This window comes from Hordeum vulgare, chromosome 3H (genome assembly GCF_904849725.1).
Source record: "Hordeum vulgare subsp. vulgare chromosome 3H, MorexV3_pseudomolecules_assembly, whole genome shotgun sequence".
NCBI lineage: Eukaryota > Viridiplantae > Streptophyta > Magnoliopsida > Poales > Poaceae > Hordeum > Hordeum vulgare.
The window spans coordinates 427,245,003-427,263,917 of NC_058520.1; the positions used below are offsets into that span (position 1 = coordinate 427,245,003).

At 45.8% G+C, this 18,915-nt stretch overlaps 1 protein-coding gene across 1 annotated transcript; it reads left to right on the forward strand.

Annotated features, from left to right (window-relative positions):
* The first annotated feature begins 483 nt into the window (after positions 1-483).
* On the forward strand, positions 484-1,945 carry LOC123441824 (uncharacterized membrane protein YjcL-like). The gene is made up of 2 exons (XM_045118039.1): positions 484-1,009; positions 1,089-1,945. The coding sequence occupies exons 1-2, from the start codon at positions 484-486 to the stop codon at positions 1,943-1,945; spliced, it is 1,383 nt and encodes a 460-aa protein (XP_044973974.1).
* The last annotated feature ends 16,970 nt before the right edge of the window (positions 1,946-18,915 follow it).

An 18,915-nucleotide genomic window follows, 5' to 3' on the forward strand; every position in this document is an offset into this window, starting at 1 on the left:
CCTCTGTTCCTAAATATAAGTCTTTTAAGCAATTTTACTAAGGGACTACATACAGAACAAAATGACTGAATCTACAATCTAAAGTATGTCTATATACATCCGTATGTAGTCCTCTAGTGAAATCTTCCCTAATAATAAACCACGGATCGCTTCTGTCGTACATCGCTGGCGGTTTTGCAAAAAAGTCCTTATGTTTTCTGCTATTCAACCCGCGGTCCTTTTGTGAGTTAAAAACATTTCATTTTTACGTGAACCCCCTCGCAATCACCCTCGCCTCCCCACCACCAGCACCGGGCTCTCCGCCACCGCCCGCCTCCCCGCCTCCCCGCCGTCGCCCCTCGCCGGCGCGCCCTCCTGGCCGCCCGCGCCCTCGGGCTCGGCCTTCTCGGACCGCCGCGGCCACGCCGGCAGCCGGCCTGCGCTATACGGGATCGCCTGGTACATCTCGACCGATCGGCCTCGAAAGGAGAGGGCAGAGCGACGATGACCTCGTCCCCGGTGACCGCGGCGGCGTGCTCGGCCTCGTCGGCGACCTCGTGCACGGCGACGGCGACAACCGCCTTCGTGGTCGTGTCCCCACACTTCCGAGTCTCAACCCGCCACCCCTCTTCTCTCTCCCCCGCCGTAGCCGGCCGCACCGCTCTTGTCCCCCGCCTAGCTGTTGCAGCACGCCGGCGCCTCCCCCGAGCCCTGCCGCCCTGCGGCCTCCCGCTGGTCCCGGCCTCTGACCACTGGGGCAACTGGACGGTGCTCCTGTCGGCGGCCGCGCTGGGCGTCTGGTCCGAGAAAAGCACCGGCGCGGGCAAGGCGCTGAGCGGCGCGCTGGTGACCATGCTGCTCGGCCTGGCCGCCAGCACGGCCAGCCTCGTCGCCGCCGACGCCCCCGCCTACCGCGTGGTCCTCGACTACCAGCTCCCGCTGGCCGTCCCGCTGCTCCTTTTCCGCGCCGACCTCCGCCGCGTCCTCCGCTCCTCCGGCGCCCTCCTCCTCGCCTTCCTCCTCGGATCCGGTACGCTTCATCGATCTGCAGTTCCGGTGGCCGTCGGCTAGCTATAGCTAATGGCCGTCCGTGGATCTTGGGCTGGCAGTGGCGACGACGGCGGGCACGGTGGTGGCGTTCGTGCTGGTCCCGATGCGGTCCCTCGGACAGGACCGCTGGAAGATCGCGGCGGCGCTCATGAGCCGGCACATCGGAGGAGCCGTCAACTACGTCGCCGTCGCGGAGGCCCTGCAGGTGACCCCGTCGGTGCTGGCGGCAGGGCTGGCCGCCGACAACGTCATCTGCGCGCTCTACTTCACCACGCTCTTCGCGCTAGCCGCCAAGATCTCCGCCGAAGAGGCTCCGCACCCGAAACCGAAAGCAGCCAACGCGAACAGCGAGCCCGCTCCGGCTGCCGGTGCCGTCGGCGGCGACAGGCTGCCGGTCCTGGAGAGCGCGACGACGATGGCCGTGTCGTTCATGATATGCAGAGCGGGCAAGCACATGGCAACCCTGATGGGCGTACAGGGCGGCGGCCTCCCTTGCATCACGGCGATCGTGGTGGCGCTGGCGACGCTGTTCCCGTCCCGCATCGGCAGGCTCGCCCCCGCCGGCGAGGCCATGGCCGTGGTGCTCATGCAAGTGTTCTTCGCCGTGGTGGGGGCCAACGGCAGCATCCGCAACGTCGTCCACACGGCGCCCGGCATCTTGGCGTTCGCGTTCGTGCAGATCGCCATGCACCTGATGGTTATCATGGGCGCCGGGAGGATGCTGGGGATGGAGAGGAAGCTCGTGCTCATCGCGTCCAACGCCAACATTGGCGGCCCGACCACCGCGTGCGGGATGGCCACCACCAAGGGCTGGGCCTCCCTGCTGGTTCCCGGGATCCTGGCCGGCATCCTTGGGATCGCCATCGCCACCTTCCTCGGCATCGCCTTCGGCATGTTTGTCCTCAAGCACATGTAACGCAATGCACTCCGGTGAGTCATGTTGTCACTGAACCACCAGGGAGGTGAGCTCTGATTGCTAGCAGCACCCCTCTCTTCCATTGCTTTTTGGAGACATGTTCGTGGAGCCAAAAAAATGTCTTTGAATTTCGATAATTTTAACAAATTTGAAAAAATGTTCATGATTTCAAAATATGTTCCTGAATTTGGATATTGATGAGCAATTTTTTAGGAGAAAAACAATTTTTGAATTTGATGAACATGTTTTTAACTTGATGAAGAAATTTTCAATTCAAGAACATTTTCTGAAAAAATCGGATGAAATTTAAAAAAATGGATGATTCTTTTGGGATTTGATGAAACTTTGAAAAATTATGCCGAAGAAATTTTCAATAAGACAAACATTTTTGTAACTTGATAAACAAATTCTATATTCAAAAACAGTTTTTTTTATAAGTTGGATGGACTTTTTCAAAGTTGGTTGAACATTTTTTGAATTGGATGAACATTTTTAAATTATGTCAACAAATTATGAATACGGTGAACAGAATTATAATTTAATGAACACTTTTTGAATTAGATGAACATTTTTCGAATTAGGTGAACAAAAATATTTCACGATTTAAGAAAAGGTCCGCGTCAACGAGAAAAAAGAAAAACAACAAGAGAGAACGAATCTCTACTAATATAAGCACGAGAGGGCAGATCCAAATCACAATCTCAACCGTCTAATCATTTAATCAAGGATCTAAAAATATCGTTAACGAAACTAGCCAGTTTTCGTTAGCGCTAATTGCCCCACGTCTCGCGGTCAATCAATGCCTCGCTCGCACTCTCACCCGCCTCCTCCTGGTCGGCCCGCTCGCCGCGCCGTACCTCCTCCCCCGCTCGCCGCGCCACTGGCCTGCTCGCGCCGCTCGCCCCAGCTCGAGCTTCTTGTGCTTCTTGCGCCGGTCGCTGGGGCCCGACCAGCTGACGAGGCGCGCGGGCAGGGTGGGCACCCTGGACGCCGTCTCCTCGCCCTCGAACGGGGTCCGCAGGGACATCGCCTTCCTGGCCTGCTCGAAGGGGTCGACGCCGCCGAGGGCCGGGCCCTCCGGCGAGCCCTCGACGCCGGCCATGCCCCGGGCAGGAGTGCGGGGGAGGGGCGCATGATTTTGTAATAAAAAATCCTTTTGTAATAATTCAAGTAGATTTTACATTTTTTTTCTAGCCCGGTGCAACGCACGGGCATTTGTACTAGTCTCTAAAAAGACTTATATTATGGAACGGAGGGAGTACTATATAGCGTAATCGAATGCTCCGGAAAATATAATTGGACTCGCACAAGCGCAAAGGAACGCTTACGCAGTCTTGTCCGCCACTGACACACTGGATGCGGAATGAAGCCACACTCCATTCGCATTCCTTGTCCGGCCCGTCCGAATTGATTTTTGGATAGGAACCCAGTCTGGGTCGTATACGATCAGTTGTTGCCCTGCCCAAAGGTTCAACGTTACAGAGAGGATACAGACCAACACGTGGTTAATGGTTAGGAGAACTGTAGTATCATCTGATCATCAGAGTTTAAATTTTAGATTCAACATTGATACTAGCATTTTCCTAAATTTATTTGAGATCTTTTAACGATGTGTGTTCAGTGGAAGATCTTTCCCTTGACTACAGAGGCGTCTCTCACGACTTTGTCAATCTCAAGATGACGTGCCGGCTCAGTTTCTGAAGATACTCATAGGTTTAAGGTGTGCGTGCGTTCGTTCATAGAATAAGTATATGCTCGTGTATATGAGCGGCTTCGATTTTACTCTGCTAAAAAAACGTTACAAAGAACATTGCATTATATTTTTTGACATGGTTTTATTTACATATGTACCCTGTCCTCTACTTTCTTTGTTTTTTTACTCTGCATATAACTTTTGTCTACAATCAAAATATCTTTAATTTGACCTAATTTATAAGAAAAACATCAACAATCACAATACGAAACCAATATCATTAAACTCTTTATGAAATGTAGTTTCATATTATATCTATTTGGTATTGTAAACATTGATATTTTTTAATATAAATTTGATCAATACTTGTAAAGTTTGAGTTGACACAAATCTTATATGTGTAGTGAAAAGAAATAAAGGGAGTACAAGAAAGAGTTTCCCTCATATCAATATACCAAATATGACAACAAATCAACGGGGTGAGTTTCCCTCAGATCAATATACCAAATATGACAACAAATCAACGGGGTACTCAAACAGAATACACATGAGCACGACAATAATGGCTATACGACGAGGCACCATGAACGTAGGCTCCTGCTCAGAATCTTGCTATGAAGGCTGCAACATACACATGAGCACGGCAATGTCCAGTTAACTGATTTCTCAAAGAATGAAATTGTAGGCAATCATGAATGAATTTCTCAAAAACAAAGATCAAATATAATTAGATTTCCCAAATAATAGATTGAAATACAAAAGTTAAAAAGGCTACTCCCGATTTTATTTCTCAAAACTTATGTAGCAGTACATGTATGTCACGCTATTTACCACAAAAACAACCCGGATCAAACCTATTAGAATCTCTCAAAATCTTGCAGTGGCCTTGACTAATAGATTGAAATCAAAATCTAAAAGGACCACACGTGTTGCTCAAAAAATAAAAAACCCGACCACACGTCAAATAATCTACACTCGTTATCCTGATGGATAGCTAGGATATCTTGCACTACATCGTGCACTTGCCCATCCCGATGGAAGCTGGCTGCCGCTGCTCTTTCTTGGCAAGCACAACGTGGAGCGGGCTTGCATGGCACATGTCGACGCCGAACAAGTGGAAGCGGTGCTCCTTGAAGGCCCAGATCTCGACCACGTCCTTCTCCTTGAAGCAGCAGCGGGTGATGAAGTCCAGGTACCCTTCCCCCTTGATGATGTTGCCGTGGCTGCTCTCCCACCGCGTCAGCTGAAGCTGCTTGGTGCCGGCATGGACGTTGCACACGACGACGGGGAGCCCGCCATGCTTCTTCCCCTGCTTCTTCTTCCTCTTCTTGATGCTCCCCTGCTGCACCTCCTCCTCTTCGGTCGGCGGCGACCTTGGCAGTCTCGGGACAACCATGGCGCCATTACGCGGTATGCTGGCGGCGTCGAGTTCCTCGGGGGAGAGGAGCGGGCTGAGGCTGTGCAGCACGCCCGCGGTCGGGAGCCGGAACCGGTTCTTCTGCGAGTTGAGATCGGTGGCGGTCACGGCCTTCTCGTCGATGAAGGTCACCGTCAGGTCGAGCCGGAGGCCGAACTGGGCGCGTATCCAGCCCGGCTCGGGTCGGGGAGCGACGGCGGTGAGCACAAGAACGGGACAAAAGCACCGGAGAGGGAGAGGCTGGCCGCGCTCGCCCGCTGCTCCGCGACGGCGGGGTCATACACGGCCAGGGTAAGCGCGTGCGGTCTCTTGCAGCCAGCGTAGCGAGGCGCGGCCCCTGCGATGTCTGGGATGACCATGGAAAGGTCAGGGACAGGGGACGATATGGTGGGCGTTCGATCGACTGTTGGATCTTTCGGCAGACAGGCTAATTCGCTAGGGCTGCTGTTGCAAACTTGCAATGAGATGGTTGACCATGCCCCGGATTATATAGATGGACGTTGGATTGCTCACCAGAAGCAAGTCGGCACCGTGCGGGAGAGGGATGTGCCTGTGCTGGATCCACTCCGGACTCGCTCTCCTCCTGGCCGGAAAACACCCGGCTTTCATTACATGTTGCCAATCCGAGTTGAGCTCGTTACCGTGTCCCATCTCACGATGAGCTCCGGGAAGCACATGAGCGTGACGAAGAGCACGTGCACGAGCCACCGCGCCGGGCTGGCCGCGCCGAACAACAGGGCCGTGACCCGGAAGAAGTTGGCCTTGCTCCAGGTGCGATCCCGCGTCCAGCATGTACTCCACGACCTCCCGCCGCGGCGGCGGCTTGGCTGGGCTCAGCTTGTTTCAGAGGACTGACGAGACGAGAGATGAGGTTACTTGGGAGCTTCGTTTATTGCACGTGGAATCTTTTGCGTAGAAAATTCAGGACAGTTTTTTTCTTAAATAAACATCAACTTTATTAATTAGAATTAATCATTATATCAATAAGAAAATATACAATATCACACAGTCTCCTCCAACCAGTCCTTCCCGACAGAAAATGGCGCTATTCTAGCAAGTTCGTGAGCCAATTTATTTACTTTTCTATTACAATATTCGAACCTAACTAGAGGAAAATCATAAGCTATGAAATAGCAATCATTGAATACTGTTACCGTCGCTCATGCTAAATGTCCTACATCCTTCATTGTGTCAATTGTTAGAATAAATCCGAGGTACGCGGTCGATTCATTGAGGAATAAGCAATCACAGCACGATGACGACACCGAGATTTGTTAACGAGGTTCGGCGAACTCGCCTACTCCCCGGGGCAATGACTACGGGCGCTCCTCCCCGAGATACCGCAACACCGGCCACCCGGGCGCCGGCACCGCCGGCTCCCCCTTACGAGCCTGTCGTTATCTAGTCGTCTTAGGTTACAACGCGGGGTGCCTCCTCATATATAAGCTAAAAAAAATTAAATATTACAATTTTTTATTTCTTTTTGAAAAAGATTGCACAAAATTCAGATTTTTCAAAAATAATACGGCCTCTGCTTAGGCGTGGCCGATTGGAACCTATCGGCCTAGCCAAGACCAATAAGTCTCAATCGGCCTTGGTTAGGCCGATAGGTCTGTCAGCCTGGCTTCCGGGAGCTTATCGGCCTTGGCGAAGCCAATAAGCTCCTGTCGGCCTTGGCTAGGCCAATAAGTCCTTATCAGCCTTGGCTTAGGCCAATAAGGACTAATTGGTGTTGGATAGGCCAATAGGTGCATGGAATTTTTTTTTGCATGTTAGCTATTTTCCACGCTCCATTTCCCGCCCTGTTTCCCGCCAATTTACCCCCCCCCCCCATACTTTCCCGCCAAAATTGGCGGGAAATGGCGAAAGGAAAAGAAGAAGATTCGAAGCAATCCGATGAATCGGCTATGGCGACGATGTTTCATCTTGTTTCTGACGACGGCAACGGGGGGCGAACAGGATCGGCGTCGGGCAGAAGGGTGGCGATGACCAAGGAAGGCAATGAGGTAGCGGCAATGCCGGCAGGCAGTACTCCACGACCTCCCGCCGCGGCGGCGGCTTGGCTCGGCTCAGCTTGTTTCAGAGGACTAACGAGACGAGAGATGAGGCTAATTGGGAGCTGCGTTTGTTGCACGTGGAATCTTTTGCGTAGAAAATTCAGGACAGTTTTTTTCTTAAATAAACATCAACTTTATTAATTAAAAATAATCATTATATCAATAAGAGAACATACAATATCACATAGGCTCCTCCAACCCCAGTCCTTCCTGACAGAAAATGGCGCTATTTTAGCAAGTTCGTGAGCCACTTTATTTGCTTTTCTATTACAATATCCGAACCTAACTAAAGGAAAATCATAAGCTATGAAATAGCAATCATCGAATACTATTACCGTCGCTCCTGCTAAATGTCCTACATCCTTCATTGTGTCAATGACCCTCATGTTGTCAAAGTTAATGACAAGACAATTGCAACCCGCCTTCCGCGCGAAGAAGTCGAACCTTAGAGCCAAAGCTTTTATTGCTAATAAGTCAGCACACCAATCGATTCTTGAGTTTCCACTAACAATAGATCTTCTTTTATCATCTATGAGGATAGCCCTAACTGTGCCCCTCAACAAATGATGATCTAAAGATGCTTCAACATTCAATTTGACAATATTAATAGAAGGTCTCTGCCCGATCTCATGTTTTACTAGTTGCCTTAGGTGAATAGGCATGAACAATTTTTTCTTATAGCACGTGCATCATCGATGAAAAATTGGTGTGCATCACAAAATTTTCCTTCATGAACCAGTTTGCGCCTATCCCACCATAAATACTAAGTTGTAATAACTATCAATTCACACACATATTAGGAACCCAGTATCGCTAATTCTTCATCTGGCATAAGAAGTAAAAATTCCAGAACCATCTCCCCCGCGCGATCAACATCACACGCTTTATCGAGGGCAGTACTGGACGCCGGTATACCGGCCCGATGTTCCGGCCGGTCGCCTAGCAGCCGTTGGTGTGGATGTGAGAGCATTTCTATTTCTCGTTGAAATCCTAGTGTTGTTTCAAGTCGGAGTCGCGCGATGGTTAACTCCTCCCAACCCTCTCCCTCGGGACATGCGGGTAGTGCTTTGATTTGTGATGAAACTAATAAAACTTTGCAATAATTATATGAGGTCTTCATGACTAATGTGAAACCATGGACATATGCAATCTCACCTCCTTATATTTTGCTAGCCTCTTATGTAACGTGCATTGCCCATTCTCACCTCGAGGATCGGTGCGAACTTCGCCGGTGCATCCAAACCCCATGGCATGATATGCTCTGTCACATATAAACCTTTCTTTATCTTGCTCAAAACAGCCATCATACCTCTCAATCATGACATTTCCATAGCCATTTCGAGATATATTGCCATGCAAACTCTACCGTTACATCATATAACTAGTTCATTCATCATCATATTGCTTTGCATGATCATATAGAGCTGACATAGCATTTGTAGCAAAGCCAACATTCATTATATTGCTGATAGATCTCACGCTAGATCATTGCACATCTTGGTACACCGCCCGAGGCATTCATATTGAGTCGTAGTTCTTCATATCGAGATTTCATGAGTTGTAAGTAAGTAAAAGTGTGATGACCATCATTATTAGAGCATTGTCCTGTTGGAAATATACCCTAGAGGTAATAATAAATTGGTTATTAGTATATTTCCTTGTTCATGATAATCTTTTATTATCCATGCTATAATTGTATTGATTGGAAACTCAAATACATGTGTGGATACATACACAAAACACTTTCCCTACTAAGCATCTAGTTGACTAGCTCGTTGATCAAAGATGGTTAAGGTTTCCAAGACATAGACAAGTGTTGTCACTTGATAATGGGATCACATCATTAGGAGAATGATGTGATGGACAAGACCCAAACTATAAACATAGCATATGATCATGTTAGTTTATTGCTAATGTTTTCTTCATGTCAATATATCTATTCCTATGACCATGAGATCATGCAACTCCCGGACACCGGAGGAATACCTTGTGTGTATCAAATGTCGCAACGTAACTGAGTGACTATAAAGGTGCTCTACAGGTATCTCCGAAGGTGTCTGTTGGGTTGGCATGGATCAAGACTGGGATTTCTCAATCTGTGTAACAGAGAGGTGTCTCGGGCCCACTCGGTAATACAACATCACAACAAGCCTTGCAAGCAATGTGACTAAGGAGTTAGTTACGGGATCTTGTATTACGGAATGAGTAAAGAGACTTGCCGGTAACGAGATTGAACTAGGTATGGAGATACCACGATCAAATCTCGGACAAGTAACATACCAAAGGACAAAGGGAACAACATACGGGATTAACTGAATCCTTGACAGAGAGGCTCAGCTGATAGAGATCTTCATAGAATATGTGGGAGCCAATATGGACATCCAGGTCCCGCTATTGGTTATTGACCAGAGAGTGTCTCAGGTCATGTCTGCATAGTTCTCGAACCCGCAGGGTCTGCACACTTAAGGTTCGGTGACGTTTCGGTATAGTTGAGTTATATGTGTTGGTGACCGAAGTTTTGTTCGGAGTCCCGGATGAGATTCCGGAAGTCACGAGGAGTTCCAGAATGGTCTGGAAACAAAGATTGATATATTGGAAGTTGGTATTTCGATTCCGGAAGGTTTTCGGGCATTGTCGGCACTGTACCGGGAGTGACGAATGGGTTCCAGGGGCCCACTGGGTGGGCCCACCACGCCCCAAGGGGTCCACGTGGGTTTATTGGATGCGCAATAAGGTATAATGGGCTCACAAAGTCATCCAAGGAAAGCCCATGAGGAAAAAGTGGAAAATCCAAAAGAGGTGGGAAATTAAGGACGGAGTCCTAATCCAAGCGGGATTGGAGGAGGACTCCTCCCTCCTCCACTTCGGCCGACGCCCTAGAGGATCCCTTGAGCCTCAAGGCTAGACCCTCCCCTCCTCCTATATATACTAGAGGTCTTGGGGTTTTTGTGACACAACTTTGCCACGTGCTGCTCTCTCCTCTAGATCGGTTTTGTGCGCAGCTCGGGCGGAGCCCTGTAGGAATAGATTACCACGATAGGAGCGCCATCGCGCTGCCGGGAAACTCATCTACATCCCCGTCTCTCTTGCTGGATCAAGAAGGCAGAGATCTTCATCTAGCTGTACGTGTGCGGAACGCAGAGGTGTTGTCCGTTCGGCACTTGATCGGGACGGATCGTGGGACGAATCGTGAAGACGTACCACTACATCAACCGTGTTTATTAACGCTTTCGCTTAGCGATCTACAAGGGTATGTGGATCCGATCTCCCTCTCGTAGATGAACATCACCATGATAGGTCTTCATGTGCGTAGGAAATTTTTTGTTTCCCATGCAACATTCCCCAACAGTGGCATCATGAGCTAGGTTCATGCGTAGATGTAATTTCGAGTAGAACACAAATGTTTTTGTGGGCGTTGACATTCGATTTGCTGCCCTCCTTTGTCTTTTCTCGATTCGGCGGTATTGTTGGATTGAAGCAGCCTGGACCAACCTTACTCGTACGCTTACGAGAGACCGGTTTCACCTAATAACATGCAACTTGTTGCATAAAGATGACTGGCGGGTGTCTGTTTCTTCAACTTTAGTTGAATCGGATTTGACCGAGGCGGTCCTTGGAGAAAGGTTAAATAGCAATTTGCATATCACCGTTGTGGCTTTGCTTAAGTAAGATGCGATCATACTAGATACCCATAGCAGCCACGTAAAACATGCAACAACAAATGAGAGGACGTCTAACTTGTTTTTGCAGGGTATGCATGTGATGTGATATGGCCAAAGACATGATGTGATATATTGGATATATGAGATGATCATGTTGTAATAGCTCAATATCGACTTGCACGTCGATGCTACGGCAACCGACAGGAGACATAGGGTTGTCTTTAAACTAACGTTTGTGCTTGCAGATGCGGTTACTATATTGCTTGGTTGTAGCTTTAGTAGTAATAGCATAGATAGCACGACAACCTCGATGGCGGCACGATAATGGAGATCATGATTAGGGAGATCATGGTGTGGCGCTGGTGACGTTGAAGATCATGTCGGTGCTTTGGTGATGGAGATCAAGAAGCACAAGATCATGGCCATATCATGGCACTTATGAAATGCATGTGATGTGAATCCTTTTATGCGCCTTATCTTGCTTAGAACGACGGTAGCATTATAAGGTGATCCTCACTAAAATTTCATGATAAAATTGTGTTCTCCCCGACTGTGCACTGTTGCGACAATTCGTCGTTTCGAGACACCACATGATGATCGGGTGTGATAGACTCAACGTTCACATACAACGGGTGCAAAACAATTGCACACACGAAACACTCGGGTTAAACTTGACGAGCCTTGCATGTACATACATGGTCTCAGAACACGAGAGATCGAAAGGTCGAGCATGAATCATATAGTTGATATGATCAACATGGAGTTGTTCACCACTGAAACTATACTCAACTCACGTGATGATCGGACTTGAGTTACTGGATTTGGATCATGCGCCACTCGAATGACTAGAGGGATGTCTATTTGAGTGTGAGTTCTTAAGTAATATGATTAATTGAACTAAGTATCATGAACATAGTCAAATGGTCTTTGCAAATTATGTTGTAGCTTGCGCTGTAGCTCTACTGTTTTTATATGTTCCTAGAGAAAATTTAGTTGAAAGATGATAGTAGCAATTTTGCGGACCGAGTGTGTAAACTGAGGATTGTCCTGATAGTTGCGCAGAAGGCTTATGTCCTTAATGTACCGCTCGGTGTGCTACACCTCGAGCGTCGTTTGTGGATGTTGCAAACATCTGACATACACGTTTTTGATGACTACGTGATAGTTCAGTGCGTAATACTTAATGGCTTAGAATTGAGGCGCTGAATACGTTTTGAACGTCACGGAACATATGAGATGTTCTAATAGATGAAATTGGGATTTGAAGATCGTGCCCTTGTTGAGAGGTATGAGACCTCCGACAAGATACTTTGTCTACAAAGTAAAGGAGAAAAGCTCAATTGTTGAGCATGTGCTCAGATTGTCTGAGTGCAACAGTCGCTTGAATCAAGTGGGAGTTGATCTTCCAGATGAGATAGTGATGGTTCTCCAAAGTCACTGCCACCAAGCTACTAGAGCTTTGTGATGAACTATAAACATATCAAGGATAGATATGATGATCCTTGAGCGATTCACAATGTTTGACAATGCGAAAGTAGAAATCAAGTAGGAGCATCAATTGTTGATGGTTAGTAAAACCACTAGTATCAAGAAAGGCAAGGGCTAGAAGGGATACTTCATGAAACGGCAAACGAGTTGCTGCTCTAATGAAGAAACCCAAGGTTAAACCCAAACCCGAGACTACGTCCTTCTGTTATGAGGGGAACGGTCACTGAGGCGGAACTACCCTAGATACTTGATAGATGAGAAGGCTGGCAAAGTCGACAGAAGTATATTTGATATACATGATATTGATGTGTACTTTACTAGTACTCCTAGTAGCACAAGGGTAGATACGAGTTCAGTTGCTAGGTGTTAGTAACTCGAAATAAAATCTACGGAATAAATGGATACTAGCAAGGGTGAGGTGACGATGTGTGTGGGAAGTAATTCTATGGTTGATGTGATCAAACATCCCACACTCTCTCTACCATCGGGATGAGTGTTAAACCCAAACAATTGTTATTTGGTGTTTGCGTTGATCATGAACATGATTAGATCATTTTTATTGCAATACGATTATTTATTTAAAGAGAATAATGGTTATTCTATTTCCTTGAATTAAAACCTTAAATGCTTTATTGAATCTCGATCGTAGTGCTACACATGTTCATAATATTGATGCCAAAAGATACAAAGTAGTAATGATAGTACCACTTACTAGTGGCACTGCCGCTTGAGTCATGATGGTATAAAAATGCATGAAGAAGCTCCATGCTGATGAATCTTTATACTCACTCACTTTTGAAACGTTTGAGACATGCAAACCATACCTATTGGGATAAACGCATGAATAAACTCCATGCAGATGGATCGTTTGGACTCATTTAATGTTGAATCACTTGAGACTTGCAAATCATACAACATGGAACAAGAAGTAACTTGTTGGAAGTAATACATTTTTGATGTGTGTAATCCAGTGAGTGCTGAGGCACGCAGTGGATATCGTTATATTCTTACTTCACTGACGATTTGAGTAGATACAGGAGTATTTACTTGATGAATCACAAGTCTGAAATATTGAAAAGTTCAAAGCTATTTCAGAGTGAAGATCGTCGTGACAAGAGGATAAATTGTCTATGATATGATCATAGAGATGAATATCTGAGTTGCGAGTTTTGGTACACAATTAAGACAATGTGGAAATTGTTTCACATCTCATGCCACCTAGAACACCATAGTGTGATGGTGTGTCCGAACGTCAGAGCCGCGCCCTATTTGATATGGTGCATACTATGATGTCTCTTATCGAATTACCACTATCGTTTATGGGTTATGCATTAGAGACAACCACATTCACTTTAAATAGGGCACCACGTATTTCCCTTGAGATGAAACCGTATGAACTATGGTTTGGAGAAACCTAAGCTATCGTTTCTTAAAATTTTGGGGCTACGATGCTTATGTGGAAAAGTTTTAGCATGATAAGCTCGAACCCAAATCGGATAAATGCATCTTCATAGGACACCCAGAACAGTTGGGTATACCTCCTCTCTCAGATCCAGAAGCAAAGTGTTTGTTTCTTGAAACGGGTCCTTTCTCGAGGAAAAGTTTCTCTCGAAAGAATTGAGTGGGAGGGTGGTGGAACTTGATGAGTTATTGAACTATCACTTCAACCACTACGTAGCAGGGCAGATGAAGTTGTTCATGTGGCGCCTACGCAAATTGAAGTGGAAACTGATGATAGTGATCATTAAGCTTCGGATCAAGTTACTACAAACCTCGTAGGTCGACAAGGTCACATACTGCTATAGAGTGGTACGGTAACCCTGTCTTGGAGGTCATGTTGTTGAACAAAGAAATGAATCTACGAGCTATGGAGAAGCGATGGTGGGCCCGGATTCCGGCAAATGGCTGGTGGCCATGAAATCCGAGAGAGGATCCGTGTATAAAACAAAGTATAGACTTTGGAAGAACTACTTGATGGTCGCAAGAGTATTAAGTACATATGGATATTTAAAAGGAAGCCAAACGATGATGGTGAAAAGTCACCATTAAGAAAAGCTCGACTTGTCGCAAAGATGTTTCCAGCAAGTTCAATTAGTTGACTATGATGAAACTTTCTCACTCGTAGCGATGCTAAAAGTCTGTTGGAATTATGTTAGCAGTTGTTGCATATTTATGAAATATTGCACATAGGATGTCAAAAGGTTGTTTCCTCGACGTTTCCTTAAGGAAAGGTTGTATGTGACACAACCAAAAGGTTTTGTCGATCCTAAGGATGCTAACAAGTATGCAAGCTCCAGCGATCCTTCTATGGACTGGTGCAAGCATCTCGGAGTTGGAATATATGCTTTGATGAGATGATCAAAGCTTTTGGGTTTATACAAGGTTTATGAGAAACTTGTATTTCCAAACAAGTGAGTTGGAGCACTGTAGAATTTCTGATAGTATATGTGGTTGACATATTGTTGATTGGAAGTAATGTACAATTTCTAGAAACCATAAAGGGTTGTTTGAAAGGAGTTTTTCAAAGGAAAACCTGGATTAAGCTACTTGAAGATTGAGCATCAAGATCTGTAGAGATAGATCAAAACGCTTAATAGAACTTTCAATGAAATGCATGCCTTGACAAGTTTTTGAAGGAGTTCAAAATAGATCGGCAAAGAAGGAGTTCTTGGTTGTGTTGTAAGGTGTGAATTTGAGTAAGACTCAAAGCCCGACCACATCAGAAGAGATAGAAAGGACGAAGGTCATAACCTATGCCTTAGCCGTAGGCTCTAAAGTATGCCATGCAGTGTACCGCACCTGATGTGTGCCTTGCCATGAGTTTGTCAAGGGGTACCAAGAGTAATCCAAGTTTGAATCACTGAACAACGGTCAAAGTTATCCTTAGTAACTAATGGACTAAGGAATTTTTCTCGATTATGGAGGTGATTAAAGAGTTCGTCGTAAAGGGTTACGTCGATGCAAGCTTTGACACTAATCTGAATAACTCTAAGGAGAAAAGAGGATTCATATAGTGGAGCAGTCATTTGGAATAGTTCCAAATGGCACGTAGTAGCAACATCTACAGGATAACATAGAGATTTGTAAAGCACACACAGATCTGAAAGGTTCATACTCGTTGACAAAAACCTCTCTCACAAGCAAGACATGATCAAACCCCAGAACTGTATGGGTGTTAGATTCATCAAAATCACATAGTGATGTGAACTAGATTGTTGACTCTAGTGCAACTAGGAGACTGTTGGAAACATGCCCTAGAGGCAATAATAAATTGGTTATTATTATATTTCCTTGTTCATGATAATCGTTTATCATCCATTCTATAATTGTATTGATTGGAAACTCAAATACATGTGTGGATACATACACAAAACACATTCCCTAGTAAGCCTCTAGTTGATTAGCTCGTTGATCAAAGATGGTTAAGGTTTCCAAGCCATAGAGGAGTGTTGTCACTTGATAATGGGATCACATCATTAAGAGAATGATGTGATCGACAAAACCCAAACTATAAACGTGGCATATGACCGTGTAACTTTATTGCTACTGTTTTCTGCATGTCAATGTATCTGTTCCTATGACCATGAGATCATGCAACTCCCGGACACCGGAGGAATACCTTATGTGTGTCAAACGTCGCAACGTGATTGGGTGACTATAAAGGTGCTCTATAGGTATCTCCGAGGGTATCTGTTTGGTTCGCATGGATCAAGACTGGGATTCGTCACTCCGTGTAACAGAGAGGTATCTCGGGGCCCACCCGGTAATACAACATCACAACAAGCCTTCCAAGCAATGTGACTAAGGAGTTAGTTATGATATCTTGTATTACGAAACGAGTAAAGAGACTTGCCGGTAACGAGATTGAACTAGGTATGGAGATACCGGCGATCGAATCTCGGGCAATTAACATACTGAAGGACAAAGGGAACATCATACGGGATTAACTGAATCCTTGACATAGAGGTACAACCGATAGAGATCTCCGTAGAATATGTGGGAGCCAATATGGACATCTAGGTCCCGCTATTGGTTATTGACCAGAGAGTGTCTCAGGTCATGTCCGCATAGTTCTCAAACCCGCAGGGTCTGCACACTTAAGGTTCGGTGATGTTTCGGTATAGTTGAGATATATGTGTTGGTGACCGAAGTTTTGTTCGGAGTCCCAGATGAGATTTTGGACGTAACGAGGAGTTCCCGAATGGTCCGTAAATGAAGATTGATATATAGGAAGTTGGTATTTGGATTCCGGAAGGTTTTCGGACTTTGGCGGGAGTGTACCGGGAGTGACGAATGGGTTACGGGGGCACACTGGGTGGGCCCACCAAGCCCGAAGTGGTCCACGTGGGTTTATTGGATGCGCAGTAAGGCATAATGGGCTGACAAAGTCATCCAAGGAAAGCACATGAGGAAAAAGTGGAAAATCCAAAAGAGGTGGGAAATTAAGGAAGAAGTCCTAATCCAAGTGGGATTGGAGGAGGACTCCTCCCTCCTCCACTTCGGCCGACGCCCTAGAGGCTCTCTTGAGCCTCAAGGCTAGCACCTCCCCTCCTACTATATATACTAGAGGTTTTATGGTTTTTGTGACACAACTTTGCCATGTGCTGCCCACTCCTCTAGATCATAGTTCTTCCTCTAGATCGGTTTTCCGCGGAGCTCGGGCGGAGCCCTGCAGGAATATATTACCACCACCGGAGCGTCGTCGCGCTTTCGGGGAACTCATCTACATCCCCGTCTCTCTTTCTGAAAGTGCGTTATGTCAACTAGAGGGGGGTTAATAGGAGATTTTTAGAATTTCATCACTCAGGAATTCCTTTTGAGGAAATTCCTCACTGATGACTAACTTACAGCGGAAACAACAAAGGATCAGGAGTGCAAAGTATCACTACAGCAGTTCTTCAGGATGAAGAGTATGAAAACAGTTTGCACAGTATGCAGGCACGCAGAAAACATATGAGGATTAAATCGCGTGAAGAATTTGGGGTGAGGAATTTCAGAGAAAGTCTTCAACAAATTCTTCAAACAGTGATAGTGAAAATCATCAACACACAATCTGAGTAGTATAAAGAGTTGAGGAAATAGAAGTCGTTTCACAGTGAAGGCAGTTGTTGATGACCCAGTTCCAACTGCTGTGACAGTTGTACATCTGGTTTGGAGTGGCTTAGTACTGAAACAAAAGGACACACAGTCCCTACCGTATTCTCCTTGGGCTGAGAACACATAGTCTTCGCCCAACACTCGTGGTAAGTCTTCAGGGCAGACTTCCAAACCCTCACAAACTTGGTCACCTGGCGATCCACAATTGACTGCTGGATTGCTCTAGACCATGACTCCTAACCGTCTGGAGGATGCACAGTCCTCAAAGGTAAAAGGCTTGAGGCCCACACAGGAGCAACTTCTTCAGTGATTCTCAATCACTTGGTTTTCGGTTTGTGGTTTGGTGTTTGGGGTATTTCCTCACTGATGAATTACTCTCGAAGACTCTAAGGAATTTGGGTTGCTCTTATGACAAGTGTCAGTTTCTAACGGAGCAGCCAACCAGCTAATGGTTGTGGGGCGGCTATTTATAGCCTGGGAGCATCCCGACATGATCTGACATTAATGCCCTTAAATAATATGACCGTTGGTGTGGATAAGACAAATAATGTGGCGTGGATATCGATAACAGTCGGGACCCTCAACTGTGAGTGTCCTCATGTCTCTCATATTCCTCACTTGAGGCTTTTCGTGGGATTAGGCTTGGGTTGAGCATCATGAGGAAATTCATTCCAATGTGTTACCTCGACCCCCTTTAATAGTACGGTGTTCCTATTACTCAAGTGTGAAGAAAATAAAACAGAAAGGATAAATCTTCATGCTTCAAAGTCTTCAGATTGATTTTCTTCAGGACACACCGAATTGCGCAATTTCAATATCTTCATGAGGAATATCAATTTCATCGCAAATTCTTCGCGATTCAATTCTTCAGCTTCAGACCAATTTCTTCAACCGAAGATGTACATTTTACGGGTCGATATTCATCAAATATTTCAAACTCCTCACTAACTGATAGATCCTGTGTACACTCAAGAACACATTAGATAATTAACCTATAAGTCTTCAAACGACCAAAATCACGAAGGGGCACTAGATGCTCTTACAATCTCCCCCTTTTTGGTGGTTGATGACAATTAGGTTAAGTCTTCAACAGGGATAAAATTATGAAGTGTAAATACTTATTTGAGGAATTTGAAATCAAGATTCAGAGAGACTCCCCCTGAAGATGTGCATAACTTGAGGATTTTTCTTTTCACAACAAATGCACATTGATGATTTATATCATGGAGATCTCCCCAGAGTCTTGTAAATCATGCATACATACGGAAGATAGTATGAAGAAATTGAGGATGCATGATGACAAATCGTATCTGACGAATTCCAGCATGCGTGCATTAAAATTTTGAGGAATAAGTATGCGAAGAAAAACGTTCAAAAGCGTCAGAGTACCATCGGGCTTAAGGTAAAACTCATTACATAAAACACTTCAGAAGAGCCAAGAGTTTGTAACTTAAATAAAGTTTATAAGCCCCCAAAATATCCCGCGTGAAGACTAACTCTCAAGTTTCTCCCCTTTGTCATCAAGTGACAAAAAGGGACAAACTTAGGACTAACGT